Source organism: Podarcis erhardii (genome assembly GCF_964252035.2).
Source record: "Podarcis erhardii genome assembly, chromosome: 9".
NCBI classification, from domain to species: domain Eukaryota; kingdom Metazoa; phylum Chordata; class Lepidosauria; order Squamata; family Lacertidae; genus Podarcis; species Podarcis erhardii.
Window position 1 is genome coordinate 7,667,726 of NC_138512.1, and position 25,472 is coordinate 7,693,197.

Here is a 25,472-nt window from a genome sequence, read left to right on the forward strand (position 1 = left end):
CCCCTCCGGGAGGGAGGAGCAGCGCTGGCCCGGCCCACCTGCAGCGGCATCCGGCTCCCGGGGATCCTTCGCGCCGTTTCAGGTGCTTTCTTGGGGCTAAGCATGCATTTACCCGGGAGTAACAAATAGGAAAAGGTCGCGCTGCGTCCGGCAGGACTTGCATTAGCATCCCAGGGAGCGGCTGTTGCAACGACAACAAGGCTGTGTGTACATGCGATGGCTTTAAAGCATATATTTTTTTCATCGCGAAGGATTCTGGCTATTGTAGTTTAAGGGCTGGTGGGGATGGGGAGTTAGGGAAGGGTAAACTGCAGCGCCCGGAATCAGAAAGTGGGTGCCTAAGATTTGCTTTAGAAACGCTGCACTGTAGCTTTAGGGTGAACCCCTTTGTTGTTGTTTATTCGTTTAGTCATGTCCGACTTTTCGTGACCCCATGGACCAGGCACTCCTGTCTTCCACTGCCTCCTGCAGTTTAGTCAAACTCATGCTGGTAGCTTCAAGAACACTGTCCAACCATCTCGTCCTCTGTCGTCCCCTTCTCCTTGTGCCCTCCATCTTTCCTAACATCAGGGTCTTTTCCAGGGAGTCTTCTCTTCTCATGAGGTGGCCAAAGTCTTGGAGCCTCAGCTTCAGGATCTGTCCTTCCAGTGAGCACTCAGGGCTGATTTCCTTCAGAATGGATAGGTTTGATCTTCTTGCAGTCCATGGGACTCTCAAGAGTCTTATCCAGCACCATAATTCAAAAGCATCCATTCTTCAGCAATCAGCCTTCTTTATGGTCCAGCTCTCACTTCCATACATCACTACTGGGAAAACCATAGCTTTAACTATATGGACCTTTGTTGGCAAGGTGATGTCTCTGCTTTTTAAGATGCTGTCTAGGTTTGTCATCGCTTTTCTCCCAAGAAGCAGGCGTCTTTCAATTTCGTGACTGCTGTCACCATCTGCAGTGATCATGGAGCCCAAGAAAGTAAAATCTCCCACTGCCTCCATTTCTTCCCCTTCTATTTGCCAGGAGGTGGTGGGACCAGTGGTCATGATCTTTGTTTTTTTGATGCTGAGCTTCAAACCATATTTTGCGCTCTCCTCTTTCACCCTCATGAAAAGGTTCTTTAATTCCTCCTCACTTTCTGCCATCAAGGTTGTGTCATCTCCATATCTGAGGTTGTTGATATTTCTTCCAACAATCTTAATTCCAGCTTGGGATTCATCTAGCATATTTGGAACCCAGGCCAGGCTACTGATACACAATGATCTCTGTGCTGTTTTTCCTGCGCTGCAAGGGGTTGGGCTAGATGACCCCCTGAGACCCCTTCCCATCCTACAGCTCTTTGACTCTGCTGCCTTTCATAGCTTGTCGGCAGAAGCTTGCAAGGGGACGCTGAGATTTCAAAAGTTGGCCTCAGACTTTAGGAACCCATGTGCTTCCCACAGGCTCTTAATGCAGGAGTAGGCAAACTAAGGCCCCGGGGCCGGATGCGGCCCAATCACCTTCTCAATTGGAATTAGCATGTTTTTACATGAGTAGAATGTGTGCTTTTATTTAAGATGCATCTCTGGGTTATTTGTGGGGCCTGCCTGGCATTTTTACATGAGTAGAATGTGTCCTTTTATTTAAGATGCATCTCTGGGTTATTTGTGGGACCTGCCTGGTGTTTTTGAATGAGTAGAATGTGTCCTGTCAGGGCTGCCTCTAGGTCCCAGCTCACAGAGAACCAACGCCAGGCTGATATTATGTACAAAAGTCTTTATTGAAGTATAGTTTCCATTTTAAAGCCAGAGCGTGCAACCCTACGTCTAGACTCTAGATCGGCGAAGTCCTATCTGAATCACTTCCCCTTCCGCACCAGTTTAAGATCCTAGCCCTGCTCCACCTTCTGCGCTGCTCTCTCCTCCTCTGGGTCCTCCTGCCCTCTGGGGCATTGCCCTTCCTGGACTCTTCCGACGCTGAGTCGCTTAGCTCCTCCCCTTGCCTCCGGCGTGCTTTAGGACCCGGTTCCCAATCCTCACTCTCTGCTGTCCCGCGCTCCTGTACATTTGAACTTGCTTCTCGCGCCAACCCAGTGACCTTTCTCCTAACCGTTACACTGCTTCTACCACTGCTTCCCTCTTCCGTGACACTGGCCGGATCTGACCTCCCCTCCGTTGTACGACTCTCCGAGGAAGGCGTGGTCAGCTCTGCCTCGTCTTCTCTCCCTGGTGGGGGAAGTACTGGTCCCGATGCCTGGGACCCTTCCCCCCCACTCTGCTCTGGTGGGGAAGCTGGTCCTGATCTCCAACTACTACTCTGGGAGTCCCTGCTCCCCCCTTGCTCCTGGGGCGTTCCCCTTGGGACCCCCCTACCCCTGGCCACTGGCGCTCCCTTCTGTGAATCTTCCGATTCGCTGGAGAGGCTTATGGAATCCCTCGGACCACTGTCTCCTCCTACACTGCCCTCTGATTCCTCGCCCTCGCTCTCCATCTCCCATCTTCCCTGTGCCTCTGCTCCTGATGCATCTCGGGGTTATTTGTGGGACCTGCCTGGCGTTTTTACATGAGTAGAATGTGTGCTTTTATTTAAGATGCATCTCTGGGTTATTTGTGGGGCCTGCCTGGTGTTTTTACATGAGTAGAATGTGTGCTTTTATTTAAAATGCACACATAGGAATAGGGGCATAGGAATTTGTTCATTTCCCCCCAAAACAATATAGTCCGGCCCCCCACAAGGTCTGAGGGACAACGGCTGAAAAAGGTTGCTGACCCCTTAATGCATCAGAGTCCCCCTGACGGCAGAGGGAATAAGTCTTGCAGCTCCCTGGAATTAAAAAGCACTCCCACGCCGGCCTCCTTCCTCTGCTTGTTGTTTGTGTCACTTGTCCAGTGTAACTGACCAAACAGGAAGGAGAAGAGAACGCACCATCTCCTCTCCTGTGATCAGAGAAAAAGTGTTGAGTGCAAATGTGCTTCTAATGCAAAACAATTTCAACCGAGGTGCAAAATGCATTCATAGTGCCAGTGTGTGATTTCTTGAACACAGTGCAATTGCTGATTGCTCAGGGGCAGAAAATCTGAAAGAAGAGAGGATGAAGATTTGAGATTTCTTGTTGACATGGCTACAACTCAGGCTTTAACGCTCATGTTGGAGCTTTTTCCTGTGGATAAGTGGGCAGTCGTTCCCTCTATTTCTAATGTTCAGGCTGTGGGAGCGCTGATGTTTACAGCAGTACAAAAAGCATTTCTGAAAACATAAAACAGGGCATTTCGTACAAACAAAAGAGGTGTCAAAACAAGGAGGCATGTTCCAAGCAGAAACTGCATGCAGACATCTTTCTGCTGATACTTTGTCTTTGCAGATTTAAAGAATGCAGCGCTCTTTATAATGCACATAAAGGGGGAAAACTAAGAGAGATACCAGTAACTAGGGAGCTAACCAGAACATGTTCAGCCGGTCAGGATACCAAGCGTTGCCATTAGGAGACGCTGACCAGTACCAGCAGTCGGGCAACTGGCCAGATGAACCTCGGAAGGCTTTCTTTCCACCTGGCCGCACATGGAACACACTGAAGCTGATCCAGGAGGGAACAGGTAAGTGGCTGGGTTTGAAGATAGGAGAAAAGTCCAACTAGATAAGATCAAAGGTCTGCATCATCCCTGTCCCAGATAAGCTAATCAGATGCACTGGGGAAGCCTACAGGGAGAGCATGCAAGCGAGAGCCCACCTTTACTCTTCATTATGACAAGTGAAAAGGATCCAGGGTTCTTAGGAGACCACAAGCTTAACGTGCCCAACAGTGTGATGCAGCAACAAAAAAAGCGGATGCTATTCTCAGCTGCATCGACAGAAGTAGGGTGTTCGGATCAAGGGAAGTAATAGTACCCCTCTATTCCACCTTTGTGGGAAGCGTGTGGCGCTGTGGGTTAAACCACAGAGCCTAGGACTTGCTGATCAGAAGGTCAGCGGTTCGAATCCCCGCAACGGGGTGAGCTCCCGTAGCTCGGTCCCTGCTCCTGCCAACCTAGCAGTTTGAAAGCACGCCAAAAAGTGCAAGTAGATAAATAGGTGCCGCTCCAGCGGGAGGTAAACGGCGTTTCCATGCGCTGCTCTGGTTTCACCAGAAGTGGCTTAGTCATGCTGGCCACATGACCTGGAAGCTGTACGCCGGTTCCCTCAGCCAATAAAGCGAGATGAGCGCCGCAACCCCAGAGTCGGCCACGACAGAACCTAATGGTCAGGGGTCCCTTTACCTTTTATTCCACCCTCGTAAGACCACAGAAGGAATATTGTGTCCAAGTCTGGGCACCACAATTTAAGGAGGGTGTTGATAGGCTGGAACATGTTCAGAGGAGGGTGACTAAGATGATCAAGGGTCAGGAAGCCAAGCCTTATGAGGAATGGTTGAAGGAACAGGGTATGTTTAGCTTGAAAAAGAGGAGATGTTAGAGACTTCAGAATACAGACCAGAATGGAAAAATCCAGGCAGCAATATTTTTAAAAGAAGTTTTATTGACTTTGGTTTATTTGTCAGACAAGCAAAGCAAAGTGGGTACATTCAGCAAAAATGAGAGAATGCCCACCGTCAGTCAGATGCAGACAACTTTTATGCTCTAAGGCAAAAGCATAGTTCAGCCCCTCAACCCACCCCCCAAACATTCCCCTTTATGCATATTCATTGAAGCTCAACCAATTAAAGAATTGATGGTGGCCTTTCGGTTCCAGGCTGCATTATCCACTAGGTGGTGCTGTTAGCTTATAATCCTCTTGACCTATTTGCAATTCCTTGTAAAACCACATTGACCATCTGTTAGTCTTGTGGTGGGCTACATCTTCCTGTTGTTCGCTCTTTTCTCGGTCTGTTTACTGGAATTGGGTCAACAGTCAGAGCAGGTGTGAAGTGCTCTGACCACATTTGCTGCATTTACAAAAATGCTGTGTGCAGGTAGAGGAGAGAAATAGTTTTTAGCTTTTAGCTTGCTTCTTATAAAATGGCTTCGGTCTGGCTCTCCAAAGTGGACCCAGGTGGACCCCTGGTCCTCACTCCTTCATTCCCCCCTTTCCATCACGAAAATGCTGACCGGTTACGGTTCCTCATTTTCGATTGATGGACCTATAGGTACCACATTATAGAGAGCCAGATGGGAAAAGTTGGCATGGGAGGCCAGGGGACTCTTTCCCGCTTTGGCCAATACACAGGTAGGTTCTCCAATTCTCCAACCAGATACGATATTGTTCATGCCAGCAAGAATACAGGACCATCCAAAGAAATAGGGCATTACGTGCCACTCCTACCCACCAATACTCGGGGCCATTCCTAATGTTCTTTTACCGCTGAAGGGCCCACTGATATTCGTATTCAATTATTCGCTGGACCTCAGGGGTGACTCTCCACCTTATTTCGGAAGCTCCTACCACTTGGATCAACTTCCCAACTATTCCCGGTGGGTGGAGACCCCTGTGGTTTCTTGGGAGAATACTATATCCAAGAGGGGCCCCTTCTTCTACGTAAATGATGTTGCACCCACAAGAATATATCCACCCCTGCAACGGCCTGACACACGGGGTGACTATATCAAGGGGTTCTGGTCCCAATACCAAAAGTCCTAGTGGTGCCTCTAAATTTGCTGGAGAGCAAGTCTCTACGTTGGGGACGCTGCCCTCGGGCACCCCTCCCATCCAATTCTTCCGGAACTAGGTGCCCTGTCTATCTACTGGGTGGCAACTCTTATGCAGCCACAGGAATACCCTGCCACATTCAAGGGTATTAGGTGTGGAGTTCCCAGGCCCAGTAGTTCAGGTAGTATTCTGGAATTTTGGGAGACTTGAGCCACCACGATAATCAGAGGTGGGGCGGCAGGATTTACAGGCACCTGTTCAATAATTTTAATGTGCACCTGATTCAGACACCCTCCCATGCAACACCTGGAGTAAGATTTTGGCCTGGTTTATCAAATGGGGTTGATATATCGCTTTACCTTGCAACCAGCAGGCTATTCTCCCACAACCACAAGAGCGGTACGCTGGGCAATGCAGTGAATAAAGAGCCACAGTGGGAGAGTGGGATGCTGTACTGCGGCCGCCCTATTGAACCCTCGTTCCCAAGAGCCAACGAGTATGCCGTCTCTTACCACCGGCAAGACGAACCAGTCATAGCAGAGGTCAGCAGGCCAATAGGGTTGGTATGGCTCGGTAGGGTCAGGGCAATAAGACATAGAGCAAGTCAATAAAGAAAATAAGAGAGAAAAGAGAAAGTCTTTGTGACTGTCCTTGTGATGATTAGTCGCAGGATCTCGTTGCCCGTGGCCTAACGCTTTTCCCTGGTAGCGTCAGACACAAGGTGATGATCAGTGAGTCAGCTTCAGAGGGTCAGCAGGATTTCTCTGGCAAGTCCAGACACCCTCCGACTTCTTGATGTACCCAGGGGATCACCTCGGCTACTTTCACTGCAGTTGGGGATGAGGGGGTCGCCAGACGCTGTCACCCAGTTGGAACTGGTGAACCGGCTCAGCGAGACTGCCGCAGGACTGCACGGTGTACGCTCGAGGGAATACCTGGAAAGGAAGCAAACACACACGACAAACACAGGGATTGCACTTGTCCTTGGGTGATGTGATCTCTCATCCGCCCCAAACTGGCGGGGGTGTCTCGGACGAAAGGGGGTGGCCTGCCATACAAAAGTTCAAAGGGTGATAGTCTCAGTCTCTTGGTTGGCGCACAGGACACAGTTTTGGGATGTAGCAGCAGTTAATTATAGCAGCAGTTAGTTAAGATAGGTTGGGGATGTAGAATATTCTCCCAAGGTGTGCTTTAGCAGTTGGGCCTCCCAAATGGGTGGATTCGTGGTAATTCTTCACAATGACACTGGCCAGATGCTGGGGCACCAAAAACACGGCTGTCTGCTCCTTCTTGACGTGCCCACTGATGTTCATCGAGGGTGTAACGCGGTTCCACATCATCCGGAGTGAGTTCTGGGATTATTCTTTTGGCATAGCCGGCATTTCCTGGAAATCTGGGCTGCCAATTGATAAAGGTTGGCTATATAGACATACTTCTCCAGCTGCTTGGTTGTGGCATCTGGCCTCATGTGGGTGGACTCATAGTATCTGGTTTGTTAGCAGTGCTTAAGATCCCTTCTGGGACCACTGCTCCAATAACTGAGGCGGGGGCCGGTTCCCGGGCTGCTTCCTTGGCCACTCTGTCTGCCAATCGATTTCCTCTGGCCACTTCTCCTGGTCCAGTCTTGTGTCCATAACCTCAATGCAATCGTGCATCTGCTCCTCACCTTCTCCTACCGGCAACAGGGTAGCTGGGTTGAGGGCGGTGGTGCCCACTGGTGGAGGTTTCAGAGCTGCCTCACAAGCTGCATTATCTGCTTTCCGGTTGCCTCTAGTGACCATGTCCCGACCTCTGCCATGGCCTTTGCAGTACATTACAGCAATTTCTTCGGGGGCCCATACAGCTTCTAGTAACGTCTCAACTTCTGGACCGTATTTCAGAGCTTTCCCGTGGGCTCCAATCAAGCCCCGCTCTTTCCATAGGGCGCCATGCGCATGCAGGGTTAAGAAGGCATATTTAGAATCAATATAGATGTTAGCCTTGCATCCAGCTGCCAATTGCAGGGCAATGCCTTTCACTGTTGGACTTCACCTCAGAGGACAAATAACTCTTGGAGACTTTGGCCTTCTCAGAACTCTTGGAACGGCTTGCCTGGCCTCAGCCTTTCTCCAACACACAGTCCATCATACAGATGCGGTGAACCGTAGAAACAACTTCCCAAAGCAGCCTCAGCCCCCTCTGGGCTTGGTACTCAGCCCCCTCTGGGCTTGGTACTCTTTCTGGGCATCCTCTAGGTCCCTCTGGGCTTTCTGGGTGTCCCACAGTCCCTTCTGGGCTTCCAGGTCCCTCTGGTCTGGCTTCTACTGCGGCCTGACATGCCGTCTTCAGTCCCTGCCACGCAACCCAGGGCTTCTCTAGAGCATCAGCCACGTCTGCTTCACTAGCTTCCACTGCGCCTGTAGACCTCTCAATGGGCTGGGCAAAGCCTGTTTCAGCCTGTGTACTTTCCCATAGCTGCTTTTCTGCCAGCCAGTAGTACATGCGTTTTGACCAGGCTTCCCAATTGGCTCCATGCAGCCTTTCACAGGGGTAACTCTCATGGCCTTGCTGTTGCTGAGCAGGCATCTTCCTCCCCCTTGGCCGCGGGTCTCTGAATGGCTACGGCGGACCCCTCAGGTCCTTGGGCTGTGAGCCATTGGCGTGGCTATCACTGCTGCCTTTTCTTTCCTCCACTGCTTCTTCTCCCTCTTTCCAACCTATCCTCTCTTTTTTTTTCTTTTTCTTTTTTTTCCAAACACCTTCTGGGTGATGGCCATGATCTGAGATCTGGACATGCCCTGGAAACCAGGCTGTTTTTGGATTTTGGTTCTAATGTCCTTTGCACATTGTCCTATGAAGGAGGCATTTACCATTAACTCATGTGCAGGGACTTCAGGGTCAAAGGGGGTCCAAATTCTGTATGCCTCCATCAGGCATTCCAAGAAATCGTCCGGAGATTCATCAGACCTCTGCACGACGGCGGTCACCCTGGACAAATCAGTGGGCTTCCTAGCTGAACAGAGGCGCAGGGAGCGGGTTGTCCCAAATTACACGAAGGGGGGGTCAGGACTTCTGTTTCTCCTGCCTCTGTGGTGGACCTGGACCGCTTTATGTATTTCCCCAATACTTTGGCTTGACCATTACGATAGGCTCTTTCAGTTTCTCGATACTTGGTGGTCTTGCTCCTGTATCTGTCCATCTTTTGCCTCAGTTCTTTAAGACTGGGGTATAATTCATCCAGGACCTGGTCACTGGGCTCTACCTTGCGTACTTCTGGGCTGGCTGGCAGCCCCCCCCCCTTTCCTGCTTCGGCTCCCGGGGCCGCATACTGAGGCAGTGGTGGAGCTTTGGGGATATGGGGCTGTCCCTGTCCTCCCAAGGGGGGCCACCACGGCACTTGGATCATATGGGGGTGGGGCCAGGACCTTTGCCTCGGATCCCTGGTAAATGGGCTTCTTGAGGCGTTTTCCTGCCTGTGCTCCTTAATTTTGCATTGATCAGTCTTATATTTCTTCAGCCAGGGGGTTGGGGGGGGGTTCTCTATTATCACGTGAACCTCTAGAACTTCATCCATGTTCACAAACTCATCCAAGTTAAATGGAGAAAGCTCTTCTTCCTCTTTTGGTTCTGTGCAGTTTTGTTTGTTTGTTTGTTTGTTTGTTTGTTTGTTTGTTTTTAACTTCTAATATTTCTCCCAACAGACACCTGCCACATGGCTGCTCACACCCTGTGTCAGCTTCAGGTGTCCGGCTTGTTTCTTCATCTCTTCCTTCATCTTTTTCTGTGGCACTAACTTGTCAACTGTGGTGGCCACAAAGATGCAGGTCTTCTCTTGAGGCTCCTCTGCCTGAGCCTCAAACTAGGGGTCTGCTGCAGTGTTCTCTGAGACACACCTGAGCACTGAGCCATCCAGCTGGTGCCTGATTAAGGACACCAATTAAATTGCCCTCCCTGTCTCAACTGTAACTGCTATAGGTCTGAAAGCATTTCGTAATTCCTAGCCATAGACCACCTCTCACTGGTTATCAGAGAAGCTAGGGGGCTGCTGGTGGTTTCCCTGATGTGTTCCAAGCTGCCGCTGGTCACAAAGCTACCCAGCTCTTCCCTAACTAAGTTCTGGGATTTAGGTTGGCCTCCCTGGTCAAGCTGTAGGTACTATAGGGATCAAAACTGTTGGAGGTCTGCGAGGCTCATGTGCTTCCCAGTTCAGTGATGGGCTTTGGAGAAACTAGGAGGCTTGCCTTAATACCAAAGGTACAGCTCAGCAGAGAACTCTCCAGCTTTTCCTGGCTGAACTCTTGCCTTCATTGAGGTCCAGAGATCTGAAAGCTTTGTATGCATTCTAGTGCAATATACCAACTTGAATAACCTAAGGGATCTCTCGAGCGATCCCCTCCATCGCTCCCAAAGCTGAATCTGAGTCTGAAACTCTTCTCTAATTAGGTCCTCAGCCTCAAAAGATACTCCTTGTTGCCCTGTCCCAGCTAGGGCCCCTATGTTTCTGAAAGATTTGATGCCTGATGACTGAGGAACAGGCATCAGAAAAGCTTGGGGGTGGTGGCCTCCTCTCGCTGATTGTAAGTAGTTTGGGCCACTTCTAACATCCACTCAAGAGTGTGGCCCATAAAGCCCTCATCAAAAGCATTCAAGAGGACTACATTGGCTTGCTTCAGACCCCATTTTCTCTTTTTCAGATACTCCGCTCCTAACCGGGTTTCAAAATTCCTTCCACTCTCCACACACTTCAGGTTGTGACTTGAACGAGCTCTCGCTGTCAAGAAATGCACAACCCTGCACTCGCTTGGCCAAAGGGATGCTAAACCCTGACCGCTCATTCACAATTCATGCACTAGAGTATCTGACATACAACATACAAAACACAAACACCAATTCCCTCTGCCCCATTTCCTTCTTCCATCTTTTAAATCCTTAAGCGTGGGTGGGTATCAGGGGCCAATCCTTCCCTTACTGCCACCAAGCACGCTGGAGATGTGATCAAGATCTCCCTTCTCCTTAAAAAAGGAGGCTTCCTATTCCCCACAGGACTTGTTTTCCTCTACTCACCCCAGCCAGCTGGCCTCTGTCCTGTCCTGTCAAGCTCGGTCCTTCAATCCGTTGTCTCCTCTCACAGGATCCAGCAGAAGGGTCAAATTGGCTTCGCCCTCCTCCGAAGAAAAGCCTCGGTGGCGCCAGGAGTAAGCGGCCTATTGGCTCTTCCCCTGTGTCCTGCCTAGAAAAGGACAAGGGAGCTGCCTTCTGGTCTTTTGAGGACTTAAGGTCCCTTATCCGAGTCACGCAGGCACCAGAAATGTTAGAGACTTCAGAATACAGACCAGAATGGAAAAATCCAGGCAGCAATATTTTTAAAAGAAGTTTTATTGACTTTGGTTTATTTGTCAGACAAGCAAAGCAAAGTGGGTACATTCAGCAAAAATGAGAGAATGCCCACCGTCAGTCAGATGCAGACAACTTTTATGCTCTAAGGCAAAAGCATAGTTCAGCCCCTCAACCCACCCCCCAAACATTCCCCTTTATGCATATTCATTGAAGCTCAACCAATTAAAGAATTGATGGTGGCCTTTCGGTTCCAGGCTGCATTATCCACTAGGTGGTGCTGTTAGCTTATAATCCTCTTGACCTATTTGCAATTCCTTGTAAAACCACATTGACCATCTGTTAGTCTTGTGGTGGGCTACAGCTTCCTGTTGTTCGCTCTTTTCTCGGTCTGTTTACTGGAATTGGGTCAACAGTCAGAGCAGGTGTGAAGTGCTCTGACCACATTTGCTGCATTTACAAAAATGCTGTGTGCAGGCAGAGGAGAGAAATAGTTTTTAGCTTTTAGCTTGCTTCTTATAAAATGGCTTCGGTCTGGCTCTCCAAAGTGGACCCAGGTGGACCCCTGGTCCTCACTCCTTCAGAGACTGGGAGAAGATAGGATAGCCATCTTCAAATACAGTGGTGCCTCGCAAGACGAAATTAATCCGTTCCATGAGGCTCTTCGTATAGCGGTTTTTTCATCTTGCGAAGCAAGCCCATTGACAGCTTAGCGGATTAGTGCTATTAGCGATTTAGCGGCTTTTAGTGGATCAGCTGATAAGCGGCTTAGCGGCTTAGGAAAAGGGGGGGAAGGGGGGAAAACCCGCAGGAACTCGCAATACATTTTGTCTTGCGAAGCAAGCCCATAGGGAAATTTGTTTTGCGAAGCGCCTCCAAAACGGAAAACCCTTTCGTCTAGCGGGTTTTCCGTCTTGCGAGGCGTTCGTCTTGCGGGGCACCACTGTATCTAGAGGGCTGTCACATGGAAGTTAGTTTTATCCCACTTTGGAGGGTAGGACTCGAACCATTGGCTTCAAGTTACAAGAAAAGAAACTGTACTGTTGTCTGTGCTCTGGTAACTTTTTTAGGTTAGATTACTGCAACGTGTTTATACATAGGGCTGCCCCTGAAGACAGTTCAGAAAATCCAGCCAAGGCAGAAGTCGGCAGCCATCTTGATCACTGAAGCAAGATGGTTTGAGCATATCGCACCAATCTTGGCCAAACTGCAGTTGCTGCCAGTTAGTTTCTGGGCCCAATGGAAAGTGCTGGTTCTGACCTATAAAGCATGTGTAGGCAAACTAAGGCCCGGGGGAAGGATCGCGCCCAATCGCCTTCTAAATCTGGCCTGTGGGCGGTCCAGGAATCAGTGTGTTTTTACATGAGTAGAATGTGTCCTTTTATTTAAAATGCATCTCTGAGTTATTTGTGGGGCATAGGAATTCGTTCATTCCCCCCCCCTTCAGAATATAGCCCAGTCCACCGCAAGGTCTGAGGGACAGTGGACCGGTCCCCTGCTGAAAAAGTTTGCTGTCCCCTGCTATAAGGCCTTAAATGGCTCAGGGCCACGAAACCTCAAGGACCACCTCTCCTCATATGAACCTTCCCGGACCCTGAGATCATCCTCTGAGGTCCTTCTTTGTGTGCCTCCTCCACGAGAGATCCAGAGGGTGTCAAGACAAGAACAGAGCCTTTTCTGCAGTGGCTCCCTGTTCATTATACACATTTAGGCACCAGGCGAAAACACTCCTCTTCAACCAGGCCTTTGGCTGGTTAATATTCTATGGCCTTTTAAATATTTTTGTGCAGGGCTTGTGTTCTGTTTTGTTTTTGTTTAAACTACAGTGGTACCTCGGGTTAAGTACTTAATTCGTTCCGGAGGTCTGTTCTTAACCTGAAACTGTTCTTAACCTGAAGCACCCACTTTAGCTCATGGGGCCTCCTGCTGCCACCACGCTGCCGGAGCACGATTTCTGTTCTCATCCTGAAGCAAAGTTCTTAACCCGAGGTACTATTACTGGGTTAATGGAGTCCATAACCTGAAGCGTCTGTAACCTGAAGCTTATGTAACCCGAGGTACCACTATATTTATTTGTGCTTTTATCCTGTATCTTGTGAACAGCCCTGAGATCTTTGGATGAAGGGAGGTATATAAATTTAATGCATCCCTACATAATAGGGACGCGGGTGGCGCTGTGGGTAAAACCTCAGTGCCTAGGACTTGCCGATTGTATGGTCAGCGGTTCGAATCCCCGCGGCGGGGTGAGCTCCCGTCTTTCGGTCCCAGCTCCTGCCCACCTAGCAGTTCGAAAGCACCCCTAAGTGCAAGTTGATAAATAGGTACCGCTTTATAGCGGGAAGGTAAATGGCGTTTCCGTGTGCTGCGCTGGTGCTGGCTCGCCAGAGCAGCTTTGCCACGCTGGCCACGTGACCCGGAAGTGTCTCCGGACAGCGCTGGCCCCTGGCCTCTTAAGTGAGATGAGCGCACAACCCTAGAGTCGGACACGACTGGCCCGTACGGGCAGGGGTACCTTTACCTTTTACATTTGGCTGACCAGATGGAGACCCTGACTTGCCCTTCGGAGGTCCTGCCTTTGGGCTTCCCATGGAGGCACTGGGAAGGGCCACTAGATGGGCCACTGGCCGGGTCCAGGATGCGGCCTTCTTGTGTTCCTCTACCCACACCACACATTGACAGCACATAGCTTCCTGGGAACTGGTGAAATGGTGCTGTGTGAAGGGTAAACTATAGTTCCCAGGATTTTTTTTGGGGGGGGGTGCTCTGTGAATGTGCATTAATTAGTTTGCTTCTCTTTGTTTTCCTCAGATCCCCCTCAAGAGTGTTTGTCATGGGTTTGCCATGGGGTGGTCACCACTTTTGTGTTGCTGGTCACAGTCCTCCTCTTCCCCATCTCGGCTTGGTTTGTTCTGAAGGTAGGAACCGGAGATGGGGAGACCTGACGCTTGTTTGCTTTGGGTGGGTGGGAGGGAGGGAGGTTCCAACCAATCAGTTTCATCTCCCTTGCAAATCTCTCTTCTCCAAGATGCAGATCCCGCATAGCACTGACATTGCTAGTGGCCATCGAGAGCCCTCTCCTCCATTTGTCTAAGGCAGAAATGTGGGATGTAGGAATCGGGTGCAGTCAAACATAACATGGCTAGATTAGACATGAAGGTTGTCTCAGTCCTCCAGCCAGACCAAACTTCCGATGTGTAACTTGAGATGGACGTAGCCTCTCCTGAAGTAGAAAGAACCAGAAGCGCAGGCTGGCGACCATCTTGTCTTCTCTTATCTCTATTGATGCCATCTTAACAACAGCACTACAGTGATGCCTCGGGATGCAAACGGGATCCGTTCCGGAGCCCAGTTCGCATACTGAACAGAATGTAAGATGCAACCTTCCCTTTTCTTTTTTCTTTTTGCGGGAAATACCCTTATTCCAGCGCTGTTTCCTGCTGCTATCCCAGATTGTTAGATATCCCGTAGATCCCGTAGATCTGCTGATCCCTTATTAGAGCTGCTGATCTCTTACTAGAGCTGCTGATCCCTTATTTTCAAATCTGAAAGTTGACAACTGTGGTAAGACGCGACGGCGCGTGCACAGGTCGTGTTTTGCCGCTTCCACACATGTGCATGACGTCATTTTGAGCGCATGCGCGAGCGGCAAAACCCGGAAGTAACGTGCTCCATTACTTCTGGGTTGCTGTGGAGCGCAACTCGAAAGCACTCAACCTGAAGCACATTCAACCCGAGGTATGACTGTACTGAAATGCACCTTGGCTCCAGGCCGAGAGAAGAGAAGGGGGGGCTTCTCCCATAAGGAGAGAGTCACCACATTTAAACTATGTTCTAACCTTTTAAGTCTGCCTTCCGGGAATCTTTGTGTGAACAGATGATTACTTGTGAGTAAACATTTTATACTTTGCAGAAGACTGTGTAGCGCCTTATTTTAGGAGGGATTAAACGGGGGAAATACCAGGAAATATTTACAGAGACTCTAACGAGTCTGAGCAAGCGATCTGCTGCGCGTGTGTTTAAAAGGGGAATGTTAACTCTGCTGATTTTGTTGAACTTGTACAGACAAGTTGGGATAGGATATCTTAGACAATATATCCTCCCCCGACAAGGTGGCTTTCACCATTGGAAGCTAAGGCCCGGAAAAGACTCAATATGGAGGCCGAATGGCCGAAGTATTGGGAAATATTAGAAAAAGATGGAGAAAATTGGAAATTGCAGAGTATGGAGAAAATGAAAGATAAAGTGCGAGACTGGCTACACTATGCTCAGATTAAAGAAGTTTTTAAACTTGATAAAAAGTTAGGATTCCAGGTGGAAAAATCAAAGTTGGAAACGGAATTGTTAGAGCCAAAGACTAAGGTACTTTCAAGAATGTATAACTTGCTGTTAAAATGGAACACACAAGATGAAACGGTCAAATCGGCTATGACAAAGTGGGCACAGGACATTGGGTATAATATCATGTTTGAGGACTGGGAAAGGTTGTGGACCACTGGGTTGAATTTCACTGCATGTAATGCTTTGAAAGAAAATGTTATGAAAATGATATATAGATGGTACATGACCCCAGTCAAACTTGCAAAAATATACCATTCGTCTGATAACAAATGTTGGAAATGTAAAGAAAATGAAGGAACGTTCTTTCACCTCTGGTGGACCTGCCCTAGAGTGAAGGCTTTCTGGGAAATGATATATAATGAGCTGAAAAGGGTATTTAAGTATACCTTTCCTAAGAAACCAGAGGCCTTCCTTCTGGGTATTGTCGGCCAGAGGGTGCTAAAGGAGGACCGAACACTTTTTATGTATGCAACAACAGCAGCAAGGATACTCGTTGCCAAGCACTGGAAATCCCAAGATTTACCCACACTGGAAGAGTGGCAGATGCAACTGATAGACTATATGGAACTGGCCGAGATGACTGGCAGAATCCGAGACCTGGGAGAGGAGATGGTAGAAGAAGACTGGAAGAAATTCAAGATCTATCTACAAAAATATTGTAAATTGTATGAATGTTAAGAAGGATGCTAGATTATAAATAACTTGGCACCATTAAGCTAGATGAAGTGAAGTATGAAGATAAGCTAAACTTAAGAAAAGACAAATTTTGGATAACTATCAGGCTAAATTTAAATTTTTAAGATTGAACAAACGATATCTAAAATTAGAGACACGACATTGGAAAACTAGATAACAAGATTGGAATTAAGGAGATAAATTGCTGGTTAAATTTTTATAAATTAGGAACGCAGAAGCGGGAGATGTGAGGAAGTCCAAAGAAGTTAAGAAAATATGTTTATGATATGTGTTACTTTGTTTCTTTATCTGTAAAAAAAAGAAAAAAACCTTTAATAAAAATTTTATATATATATATATATATATATATATATCCTCCCCCGAATCCCTAAACAATCTCACAAGAAACACCTGAAATATTTTTCAATCAGAGGTTTGACTTTACTAGATCACAGGGAGCTGCCTTAAACCAGGCCAGACTATTTATCTGTTGGGCCCAGTACAGTGGTACCTCGGGTTACAGACGCTTCAGGTTACAGACTCTGCTAACCCAGAAATAGTACCTCAGGTTAAAAACTTTGCTTCAGGATGAGAACAGAAATCGTGCAGCGGCGGCGGGAGGCCCCATTAGCTAAAGTGGTGCTTCAGGTTAAGAACAGTTTCAGGTTAAGTACAGACCTCCGGAACGAATTAAGCACTTAACCCGAGGTACCACTGTATTGTCTACTCTGACGGCTAGCAGTTCCGCAGGGTGGGAATGCAAAGAGCCTTCCTTTCGTTTATATTTGCACCTCTCAGTGCTTCTCTTTCCATTTCCTTTCCAGATAGTGCCTACTTATGAGCGAATGATCATGTTCCGTCTGGGGCGGATCCGAGCCCCCCAAGGGCCAGGGGTGGTTTTGGTGCTGCCCTTTATTGATCACTGGCAGCTGGTGGACCTCCGGACACGGGCCTTCAGCATCCCGCCATGCAAGGTGAGTTGCTGCTGCCTCGAAAGATGCTTCTCCAAAGAGTGAGGCTGCCCTGGACACCCAAGGGAGCCAGTCAGGGTGAAAGCTCAGAGCAGTGCAGGAGAAGGGGGGGGGGGCAACAGTGGAAAATCAGTGCTAGGGTGGGGAACTTGTTGCCCTCCAGATGTGAGACTACAACTCCCATCAGCTCTGACTCTTGGCCATGCTGGTTGGGTCTGATGGGAGCTCTAGGATGAAGGATGCTATAGGGCAGTGTGGTCCCCAGAGTAGGCAGTAGGGTCCCAGGGGGAGGCAGCTAAGGAGGTGCAAATGATTACCAGGCTTTGAACAGCTGGATCAAGTTTATCAGTTTTGTTGAATTAATTGTGCTAAATAGTTTAAATTGGATTTTGAACAAATGTGCAACTTATACATACTGTTTTGAATTTTATTACGTTATTATCTTCCTTAGTGGGTTGTGCAAACCGCTGCTCTGAATAATGTTTTTCTAGAGTGGGGAAAGGGCACCAGGAATGAGTTTTTGGAAGGAAGGAGACAGCAGCCCCCCAAAACTGCTGCTGTAAGCGATTTATTTATTTCCATTGCGCTTGAAGGAATTGCTCAGGGAAAGTTTCCCTGCGAGGATCACAAAATTCACTGCGACTGTCTCTGGCCTTTACAGCTGATGTCTCGGGATGGAGCGTGGGTCTCTGTGGGGGCTGATGTCCAGTTCCGTGTTTGGGATCCGCTGCTGTCAGTCATGATGGTGAAAGATCTCAACCTTGCCACACGGATGACGGCCCAGAATGCCATGACCAAGATTGTGCTTAAGAAGTACCTGCGGGAGATTCAAACAGAGAAGCTGCGGATCGCAGACCAGCTCCTGGTAATAATATCTGCTAATCAATCTCTCTCTCTCTCTCTCTCTCTCTCTCTCTCTCTCTCTCTCTCTCTCACACACACACACACACACACACACACACAGGTGAGGCTGGGACTCTGCTTAAAAAAGAGAGAATGTGTTGGTGTTTCCTGTGGGCTGGCTTGACTGATGCCCGCCTCTCACTTCCTAGCAACGTGGGCTGGGCTGTGGGGAGAGAGGGGTGGGAATGCTGGGGGTGGCAGTGAGCAGAAGGAATATCTGCAAGGGCAGCCGGTCGTGTGAGGGGGGGAAATATGAGGGGCAGAACACACACAAGAGACATGGCTTCTTCTGCTAAGGCGAGAAATCCCAAGGCTACCAGGTGGTGGGGAACCACACATACCCCCTCACCGCCCCCTTTGCCCTGGATGGAACTGTTTATCCTCCTCCCAAAAGCAGGAGGCGGACCTCTCTTCCTGCTTGGGGAGGAACACTCTGCACATGGTCAGAGGCATTCTGATAAATTCTGATTTAAAAAATACTGTATTTTTCGCTCTATAAGACACACTTTTTCCCTCCTAAAAAGTAAGGGGAAATGTGTGTGCATCTTATGGAGCGAATGCAGGCTTCGCGCGGCTACCCTAGAAGCCAGAACAGCAAGAGGGATCTCTGCGATAGCCGTGCAAAGCCTCTTCAGGGCATAGGGAGCCTTCCTCCCACTGCCCTGAAGAGGCTTCACGTTGCTTTCACTGAAGCCAGAACAGCAAGAGGGATCGCTGTGCAGCAATCCCTCTTGCTGTTCTGGCTTCTGGGATTCAGAATATTTTTTTCTTGTTTTCCTCCTCCAAAAACTAGGTGCGTCTTATGGTCTGGTGTGTCTTATAGAGCGAAAAATACGGTATATATCCTTGCTTTCTGGGGCTCTCAGAGGCTGCTGCCCCAGCCGCAAATGGGTCACAGTTGGTATTATACTCTGCCCCTCCATATCCTTCCAGAGGGGTCTCAAGCATCATCGCATACTGCCTTGTCTCCCCGGCAGTGCCCTTTGCCTGGCTACGGTAGCCCCACTCTGAGATGACACCTTCCCTCCTTCTCTCCCTCCCTCCCACATGCCCTCCTGCCCATTCATTCACTTGCCAACTGCGTGAGGGAGCAGATTTTGCGCCCCCTCGCCTGCTGAGACCATGCTCCCCAGATCCCCAAGCAAGAACACTCCCACACACATACACACAAACACCCCAGCCCTCTCTCAGGGCGCCATGTCCTGCTCACCCCACTACCGGCACTCTAACCCCCAAGAGCGCAGCACAGAGCGGGAAGGAAGGCAAGGAGGCTTGGCTGGAGAAAAAGGAGGAAGAGGAGGACAAGATGGCGCTGCTCAGGCTTGGCCTTTGAGACTGGCCTCGGCTGCTGCTGCTGCTGCGTCCGAGGCTGTGGAGAAAGGCTCTTCTTTCTCAGCCTGCAATCCACGAGAAACAATCCCGCAATTGACTCCTCAATCATGATCAACGTGTTTAACATACCTGGACTAGATGACCCTTTAGTTCTCTTCCAACTACAGTGGTACCTCGGGTTACGTACTTAATTCGTTCCTGAGGTCCGTTCTTAACCTGAAGCTGTTCTTAAACTGAAGCACCACTTTAGCTAATGGGGCCTCCCGCTGCTACCGTGCTGCCAGAGCACGATTTCTGTTCTCATCCTGAAGCAAAGTTCTTAACCCAAGGTACTATTTCTGGGTTAGCGGAGTCTGTAACCTGAAGCGTATGTAACCTGAAGTGTATGTAACACGAGGTACCACTGTATACAATTCTACAATTCCATGAATACCTGCAGGGTCCCAGTTTTCACATGCCCTTGATCTAAATTCCCTGCCTTCTCTTCTTTCTAGGTGGAAATCAATGACATCAACAGGTCTTGGGGCCTTGAGGTGGACAGGGTGGAACTGATACTGGGAAGTGTCCTCCAGGCGTCCCAGGAGACTGTCCCACAAGCGCCGGGCTCAAGGCCTCCAATCCCGGGACTGGAAGGGCTGGACAGCACCATTCAGCAGCTGGCTCTTCAGTTCTTTGGCAAGACCCTGGCGGCTGCGGCCACCAGTCCAAATGGAGAGTTTGAGACAGGTGACCACATGTCAGCTCCCCAAGCATGACTTAGTAAAATAATAATATTAATAATTTCTTAGGGCAGCCATCCCTTACTGTTTATCCCTAGTCACTCCTTGGTGTAATACCATTGTAATATAACAGTGTAGTGTTGGGCTTGGACTAGGGAGACCTCGACTGGAATCCTTGCTTGGGCCATGAAGTACATGGGGCAACCTTTGACCAGTTTGCAACAAAACAAAAGGAGCGTGCTGGATCAGGCCAGTGGCCCATCTAGTCCAGCTTCCTGTTCTCACAGGGGCCAGCCATAGAGCCTGTGCACTGGCCTCTTAAGGGCAGGTAAAGGTTTCCATCTGGTCAGCCCCATCAGTTCTTTCTGACCAGATGCCTGTAGGACACCCACAACCTCCAAGCTCAAGAGCCCTCTCCCCTCCTCGTGCATATTTTCACCTCCTCCCATTGCAAGAATCTCCTGACAATGTTTTCGGAAAAGAGGGGGCAGAAACTGCTCTTCCTGCCTGACTCTGGGAGTCTGAGTGTTATCTATGTAGTGATTAGATGGCTGAGTGAGAAGAAGAAGAGTTTGGATTTGATATCCCGCTTTATCACTGCCCGAAGGAGTCTCAAAGCGGCTAACATTCTCCTTTCCCTTCCTCCCCCATAACAAACACTCTGTGAGGTGAGTGGGGCTGAGAGACTTCAAAGAAGTGTGACTGGCCCAAGGTCACCCAGCAGCTGCATGTGGAGGAGCGGGGAAGCGAACCCGGTTCACCAGATTACGAGACTACCGCTCTTAACCACTACACCACACTGGCTCTCCAGAGCTGTAACACTCATGCAAGCCAGTACAGTGGTACCTCTGGATGCGAACGGGATCCGTTCCAGAGCCCTGTTCGCATCCTGAAGCGAACGCAACCCGCGTGGGTCGTGATTCACTGCTTTCGTGCATGCGCATGACGTGCTTTTGAGTGTCTGCGCATGCACGAGCGGCGAAACCCGGAAGTAATGCACTCTGTTACTTCCGGGTCGCCGCAGAGCGCAACCCAAAAATACTTAACCCGAAGCTACTTCAACCCGAGGTATTCCTGTAGCTCTTTAGTTTTAGTTTGCGGTAGCTATTAGTAAATAAAGAAGTTATGCTTCACAGCTTTCTTCCATGTTCTTCATACTCTGCTGAGTTTGGTGCTTACAACTCACAGTTGTGGGTCCACTGCACTTAGACCTGATTTCCAAAAGTGGAAGGTCTCTGGAAGTGTGATGAAGAGCCAGTGTGGTGTGGTGGTTAAGAGCAGTGGACTCGTAATCTGGTGAACTGGGTTTGCGTCTCCGCTCCTCCACATGCAGCTGGTGGGTGACCCTGGGCTAGTCACACTTTTCTGAAGTCTCTCAGCCCCACTCACCTCACAGAGTGTTTGTTGTGGGGGAGGAAGGGAAAGGAGATTGTTAGCCGCTTTGAGACTCCTTCGGGTAGTGATAAAGCGAGATATCAAATCCAAACTCCTCCTCCACCTCCAGTTCGCCCAGCCCAGTCGGGGCAGAACCAGTTGTTGAGCCCAGTCGTTGGCATTGGCTCAAAGGCCAATGTGGTTTCCAGCAACTGGTACCCAGACACGTTTACTGCCTTCAACAGTGGAGACAAGAGCTCTACCACCTTTTCAACAAGCCTTTTAAAGAAGAGATCTTTCCCACTATGTGTCGGAATTGTTTTTAGATGTGCCACTTGTGTGTGGAAAACCCCCGAGTTCCTTTGTCGGGAGCAAGGTCGTGATATGGATTCGATAATGACAAGGATCATAAATCATCAATACCACTGTCTGTCCGTAGACAATAGCCATGCTCTCTGGGGCTGATGGGAGTTATTCTGCATCTGAGAGCCAGGGCAGTGTAGTGGTTATAGCATGGGTAGACAAACTAAGGCCTGGGGGCTGGATGCGGCCCAATGGCCTTCTAAATCTGGCCCACGGACAGTCCGGAAATCAGCGTGTTTTTACATGAGTAGAATGTGTCCTTTTATTTAAAATGCATCTCTGGGTTATTTGTGGGGCATAGGAATTCATTCATTTTTTTTTTTTTTCAAAATATAGTCCGGTCCCCCAGAAGGTCTGAGGGACAGTGGACTGGCCCCCTGCTGAAAACGTTGGCTGACCCCTGGGTTAGAGTGTCGGTTGAGGACCCGGGACATACCAGGGTTCAAATCCTCCACTCAGCCATGAGTGGGTGACCTTGGGGCCAAACCCTGCCTCTCAGCCTAACCTACCTCCCAGGGTTGCGGTGGGCATTCAGTGAGGAGGAGAAGGAGGGGGAAACCATGTATGCAGCCTCAAGCTCCTAGCAGGAAAAGGTGGGATATAAATGCACCAAATAATTATAAGCTGGAGGAGGGCCCTGCTTTGGCCACGCCTGCCATAACCTCCGTACCAATTGCCCTTTTTCTCCAGCTGAACATGTGGAGGTAGAGAACGAGATGGAGGAGCCACCGCACGCTGTCCACACAGAACCAGGCGGCAGCAGTGAAGGAAGGAGGTTTAAAGCTGAGGAGCACCTCTCTGCGTTGGAGCATTGCTTGTCCGAATCCTTAGTGAACCAGGTCAAGGCTTGCTACCAGATCAATGTCCGACTGGCCAGTGGAGCAAAGACTACTACTTATTTCATTGATCTCTCTTCAGGTCAGTTTCTTTTGTTGAATGAAGCCATGGACAAAGGCCCTCTCTTGTGGGGCTTCCCTCACTCATCATCTGGAAGGTGCCGTCAGTGCAGAATGCTGCAGCATGATTGCTGACAGGTGTGATGAGGCCTTGCCAGCATAGAATACCTGTGCCCAGAGATCTGCACTGCCTGCTGATTGGCTATTGGGACAAGTGGGGCAAGTACCTACGAGATTTCATTGCCCCACATATGCCCACTTGACCGCTTTGAAGGGCCCTGTTGCCAGGGCTACATGATGCCCATTCATAAGAAATCGGCCTTTTAGTGTGGCGGCACCTGCACTTTGGAACTCCATGCCTATTGACACCAGACAGGCGCCTTTGCTGTCTCCTTTTGGCATCTGCCAAAAACATTATTGTTTAGACAAGCTTGCGCCCAGATGCTTAGGAAGTTGATGTGAGTTTAAGCTGTTTTTAGCCTATTGTCATTTTAACTTTTTGAAAGCCTTAATTTGGTGCTGTTAATTTTTCCTTGTTAATAATTTTACAGTGGTACCTCGGGTTAAGTACTTAATTCATTCCAGAGGTCTGTACTTAACCTGAAACTGTTTTTAGCCTGAAGCACCATTTTAGCTAATGGGGCCTCCTGCTGCGGCCGCGCCACCGGAGCACGATTTCTGTTCTCATCCTGAAGCAAAGTTCTTAACCTGAAGCACTATTTCTGGGTTAGCGGAGTCTGTAACCTGAAGCGTATGTAACCTGAGGTGTATGTAACCTGAGGTACCACTGTATTGTTTTCTCTTTGTTGGGTGTTTGTTGTTTTTTTTACAATCAAGCAATGTGTACATTTTGGGAAACAGGTGACCCTAAGGCAGCACATTGTGTCCAGCCGTTGGGCTTCTCCACCGACAGCACCGAGAAGGTCTACCAAGCCTCTGAAAACGGCCATGTTGGGCAAACCACAGGGGGCCCACCTGTTAGTTACATCACATGAGAAACGGCCAATCTGAGGTGGCCATTTGGGTCCTCGGGACCTGCCAGGTTGGGGTGGAGTTGGGATCATAGAGTCTGGGCATAACAGTGTTCTGTGTGTTATATAATAATAATAATAATAATAATAATAATAATAATAATATTTATACCCTGCCCAACTGGCTGGGTTTCCTCAGCCACTCTGGGCGGCTTCCAACAAAAGATTAAAAATACATTAAAACACCAGTCATTAAAAACTTCCCTAAACAGGGCTGCCAGAACAGGGCAGTGTTCACTGCTCAGGCAAAAGAGGGAATGTGCAAATCCTAACGTTGACGTTGTGGGTTTTGTATTTTTTAAAGGTGCATTCTGCAGAAGGCGGAGTAGACTTTCTTGGCTGCTGTTCCAGAGCCAACGGGTGGAAATGTCAGGGGAACAGAATTCACCTAAACATTAGGCGGTGACGTTGTTCTTCAGCTGTGATTCCCACATTGTGGGGGGTGGGACTAGACGGCCCGTTAGTCCCCCCCTACCTCTACAATTCTATGATTTTATGATAGAGACACCTCCTCAATAGTGAGAGCTGTTTGACAGGATGGGCTCTCCTTTGCTGGAAGTAAATAAATAAATTTTATTTGTATCCCGCTCTCCCCAGCCAAAGCCAGGCTCCGAGCGGCTAACATCATGTAAAATACATCATGTAAAATACAATATACAATATGCAAATAACATGTAACATTTACATTCATGTAAATAACATGTAAATAACAATATGCAAATAACATGTAAATAACATGTAAATAACAATATGCAAATAACATGTAAATATGCAAATAACATGTAAATAACATCATGTAAAATACAATATACAATATGCAAATAAAATAACATTCAGCATTCATTAAAATAATATAGAATAATATTAAATATCAGAAATCCACTCAACAGTTACAATAAGTAATTTCGAAACTCCTAATTTCTAAGTAGTTAAAGAGGTGTGAAATTCTCTTTGGAGGGGTTCAAGTTTTGTATTTTGATTTTGTTCTGTGAAACGCCCTGAGACCTCCGGGTATAGAGCTGTATATAAATTCAATAAATAACAACAAACAAACAACAACAGAGAGGCCCACAGCAAACTCCTAGTTTATTCAGTAAAGCATTACTGGACACAGTCCAAAAATCCTGTGGGAGCATTTCTGTTAGGACAGACACTAATCTGCCAAAATATACATCATGTTAGCTGTTCATCCTCTCTCCAACCGTTTCTGCCACCCCAGCTCCACATCCAACCACAGTTCCTGGAAACCCTGACTCAGCCCGGACTCATGTTAGAACTGGAATTGTTTTTCACTTTAGCATTTAGCCGTTAGGTTCATCCTAAGCTAGTTCTTGCCAGCTAGCTTCTTGAATATGTGACACCCTCCGCACAAATAATGGATTTAACCAAAATTCCATGTTAACACAGTGGTATCAGCCAGGGATGCTGTAGTTAAAACACTGCCCTGAAGTTCCTGCCCTGGACTAGCGGACCTCCAACAAATTTTCCTTTTCTATTATTTAGTGAACACTGGTTTCAAGAGCTGCTGTCCTGATTTGAATTCCTAGGCCTACTGGTCTTTCTCCCTTTTTCCCCCTGCAGGACGTGGGCAAATAGGCCCTGGGACGCCCGACCACAGTCCCGACGTGGTGTTGGAGGTGTGTGAGAGCGACCTGGAGGCCTTCATTCTGGGGGAGCTCCATCCTTTGAATGCCTACGTCTGCGGGAGGCTTCAGGTCCATGGAGACCTGAGTGTAGCCCTCAAGCTGGAAGAGCTCTTCAAAGTGATGAAGCAACGAAGATGAACATGTTGGGAGTCCAAGAGGAGGGATCATTCAGTTTGCTGCCTAAGGGTTAATTCTGTCCTCGGGAAGCCAGCTTAACCTAGGGGGCGGGAAGGTGTTGCTTAGCAACCAGACAGAGTGGCATGATGCTTACTGGTGTAGCGGTTCTGAGGGAGTTTTAACCCTGTATGTTAGTTAAGCTTC

At 48.7% G+C, this 25,472-nt stretch overlaps 1 protein-coding gene and 2 long non-coding RNA genes across 3 annotated transcripts; all 3 read left to right on the forward strand.

Annotated features, from left to right (window-relative positions):
- Position 1: 1 nt before the first annotated feature.
- Positions 2-25,472, forward strand: STOML1 (stomatin like 1). Its single transcript, XM_081876393.1, has 8 exons — positions 2-82; positions 3,333-3,564; positions 13,712-13,818; positions 16,741-16,890; positions 17,549-17,752; positions 19,617-19,848; positions 22,269-22,496; positions 25,087-25,472. Exons 2-8 carry the CDS (start codon positions 3,417-3,419, stop codon positions 25,287-25,289), a joined length of 1,272 nt encoding a protein of 423 aa, XP_081732519.1. The 5' UTR covers positions 2-82; positions 3,333-3,416; the 3' UTR covers positions 25,290-25,472.
- On the forward strand, positions 8,738-9,215 carry LOC309350034. Its single transcript, XR_014160274.1, has 2 exons — positions 8,738-8,816; positions 8,903-9,215. It is a non-coding gene; the product is annotated as an uncharacterized lncRNA (long non-coding RNA).
- On the forward strand, positions 11,934-12,345 carry LOC309350032. The gene is made up of 2 exons (XR_014160272.1): positions 11,934-11,989; positions 12,077-12,345. It is a non-coding gene; the product is annotated as an uncharacterized lncRNA (long non-coding RNA).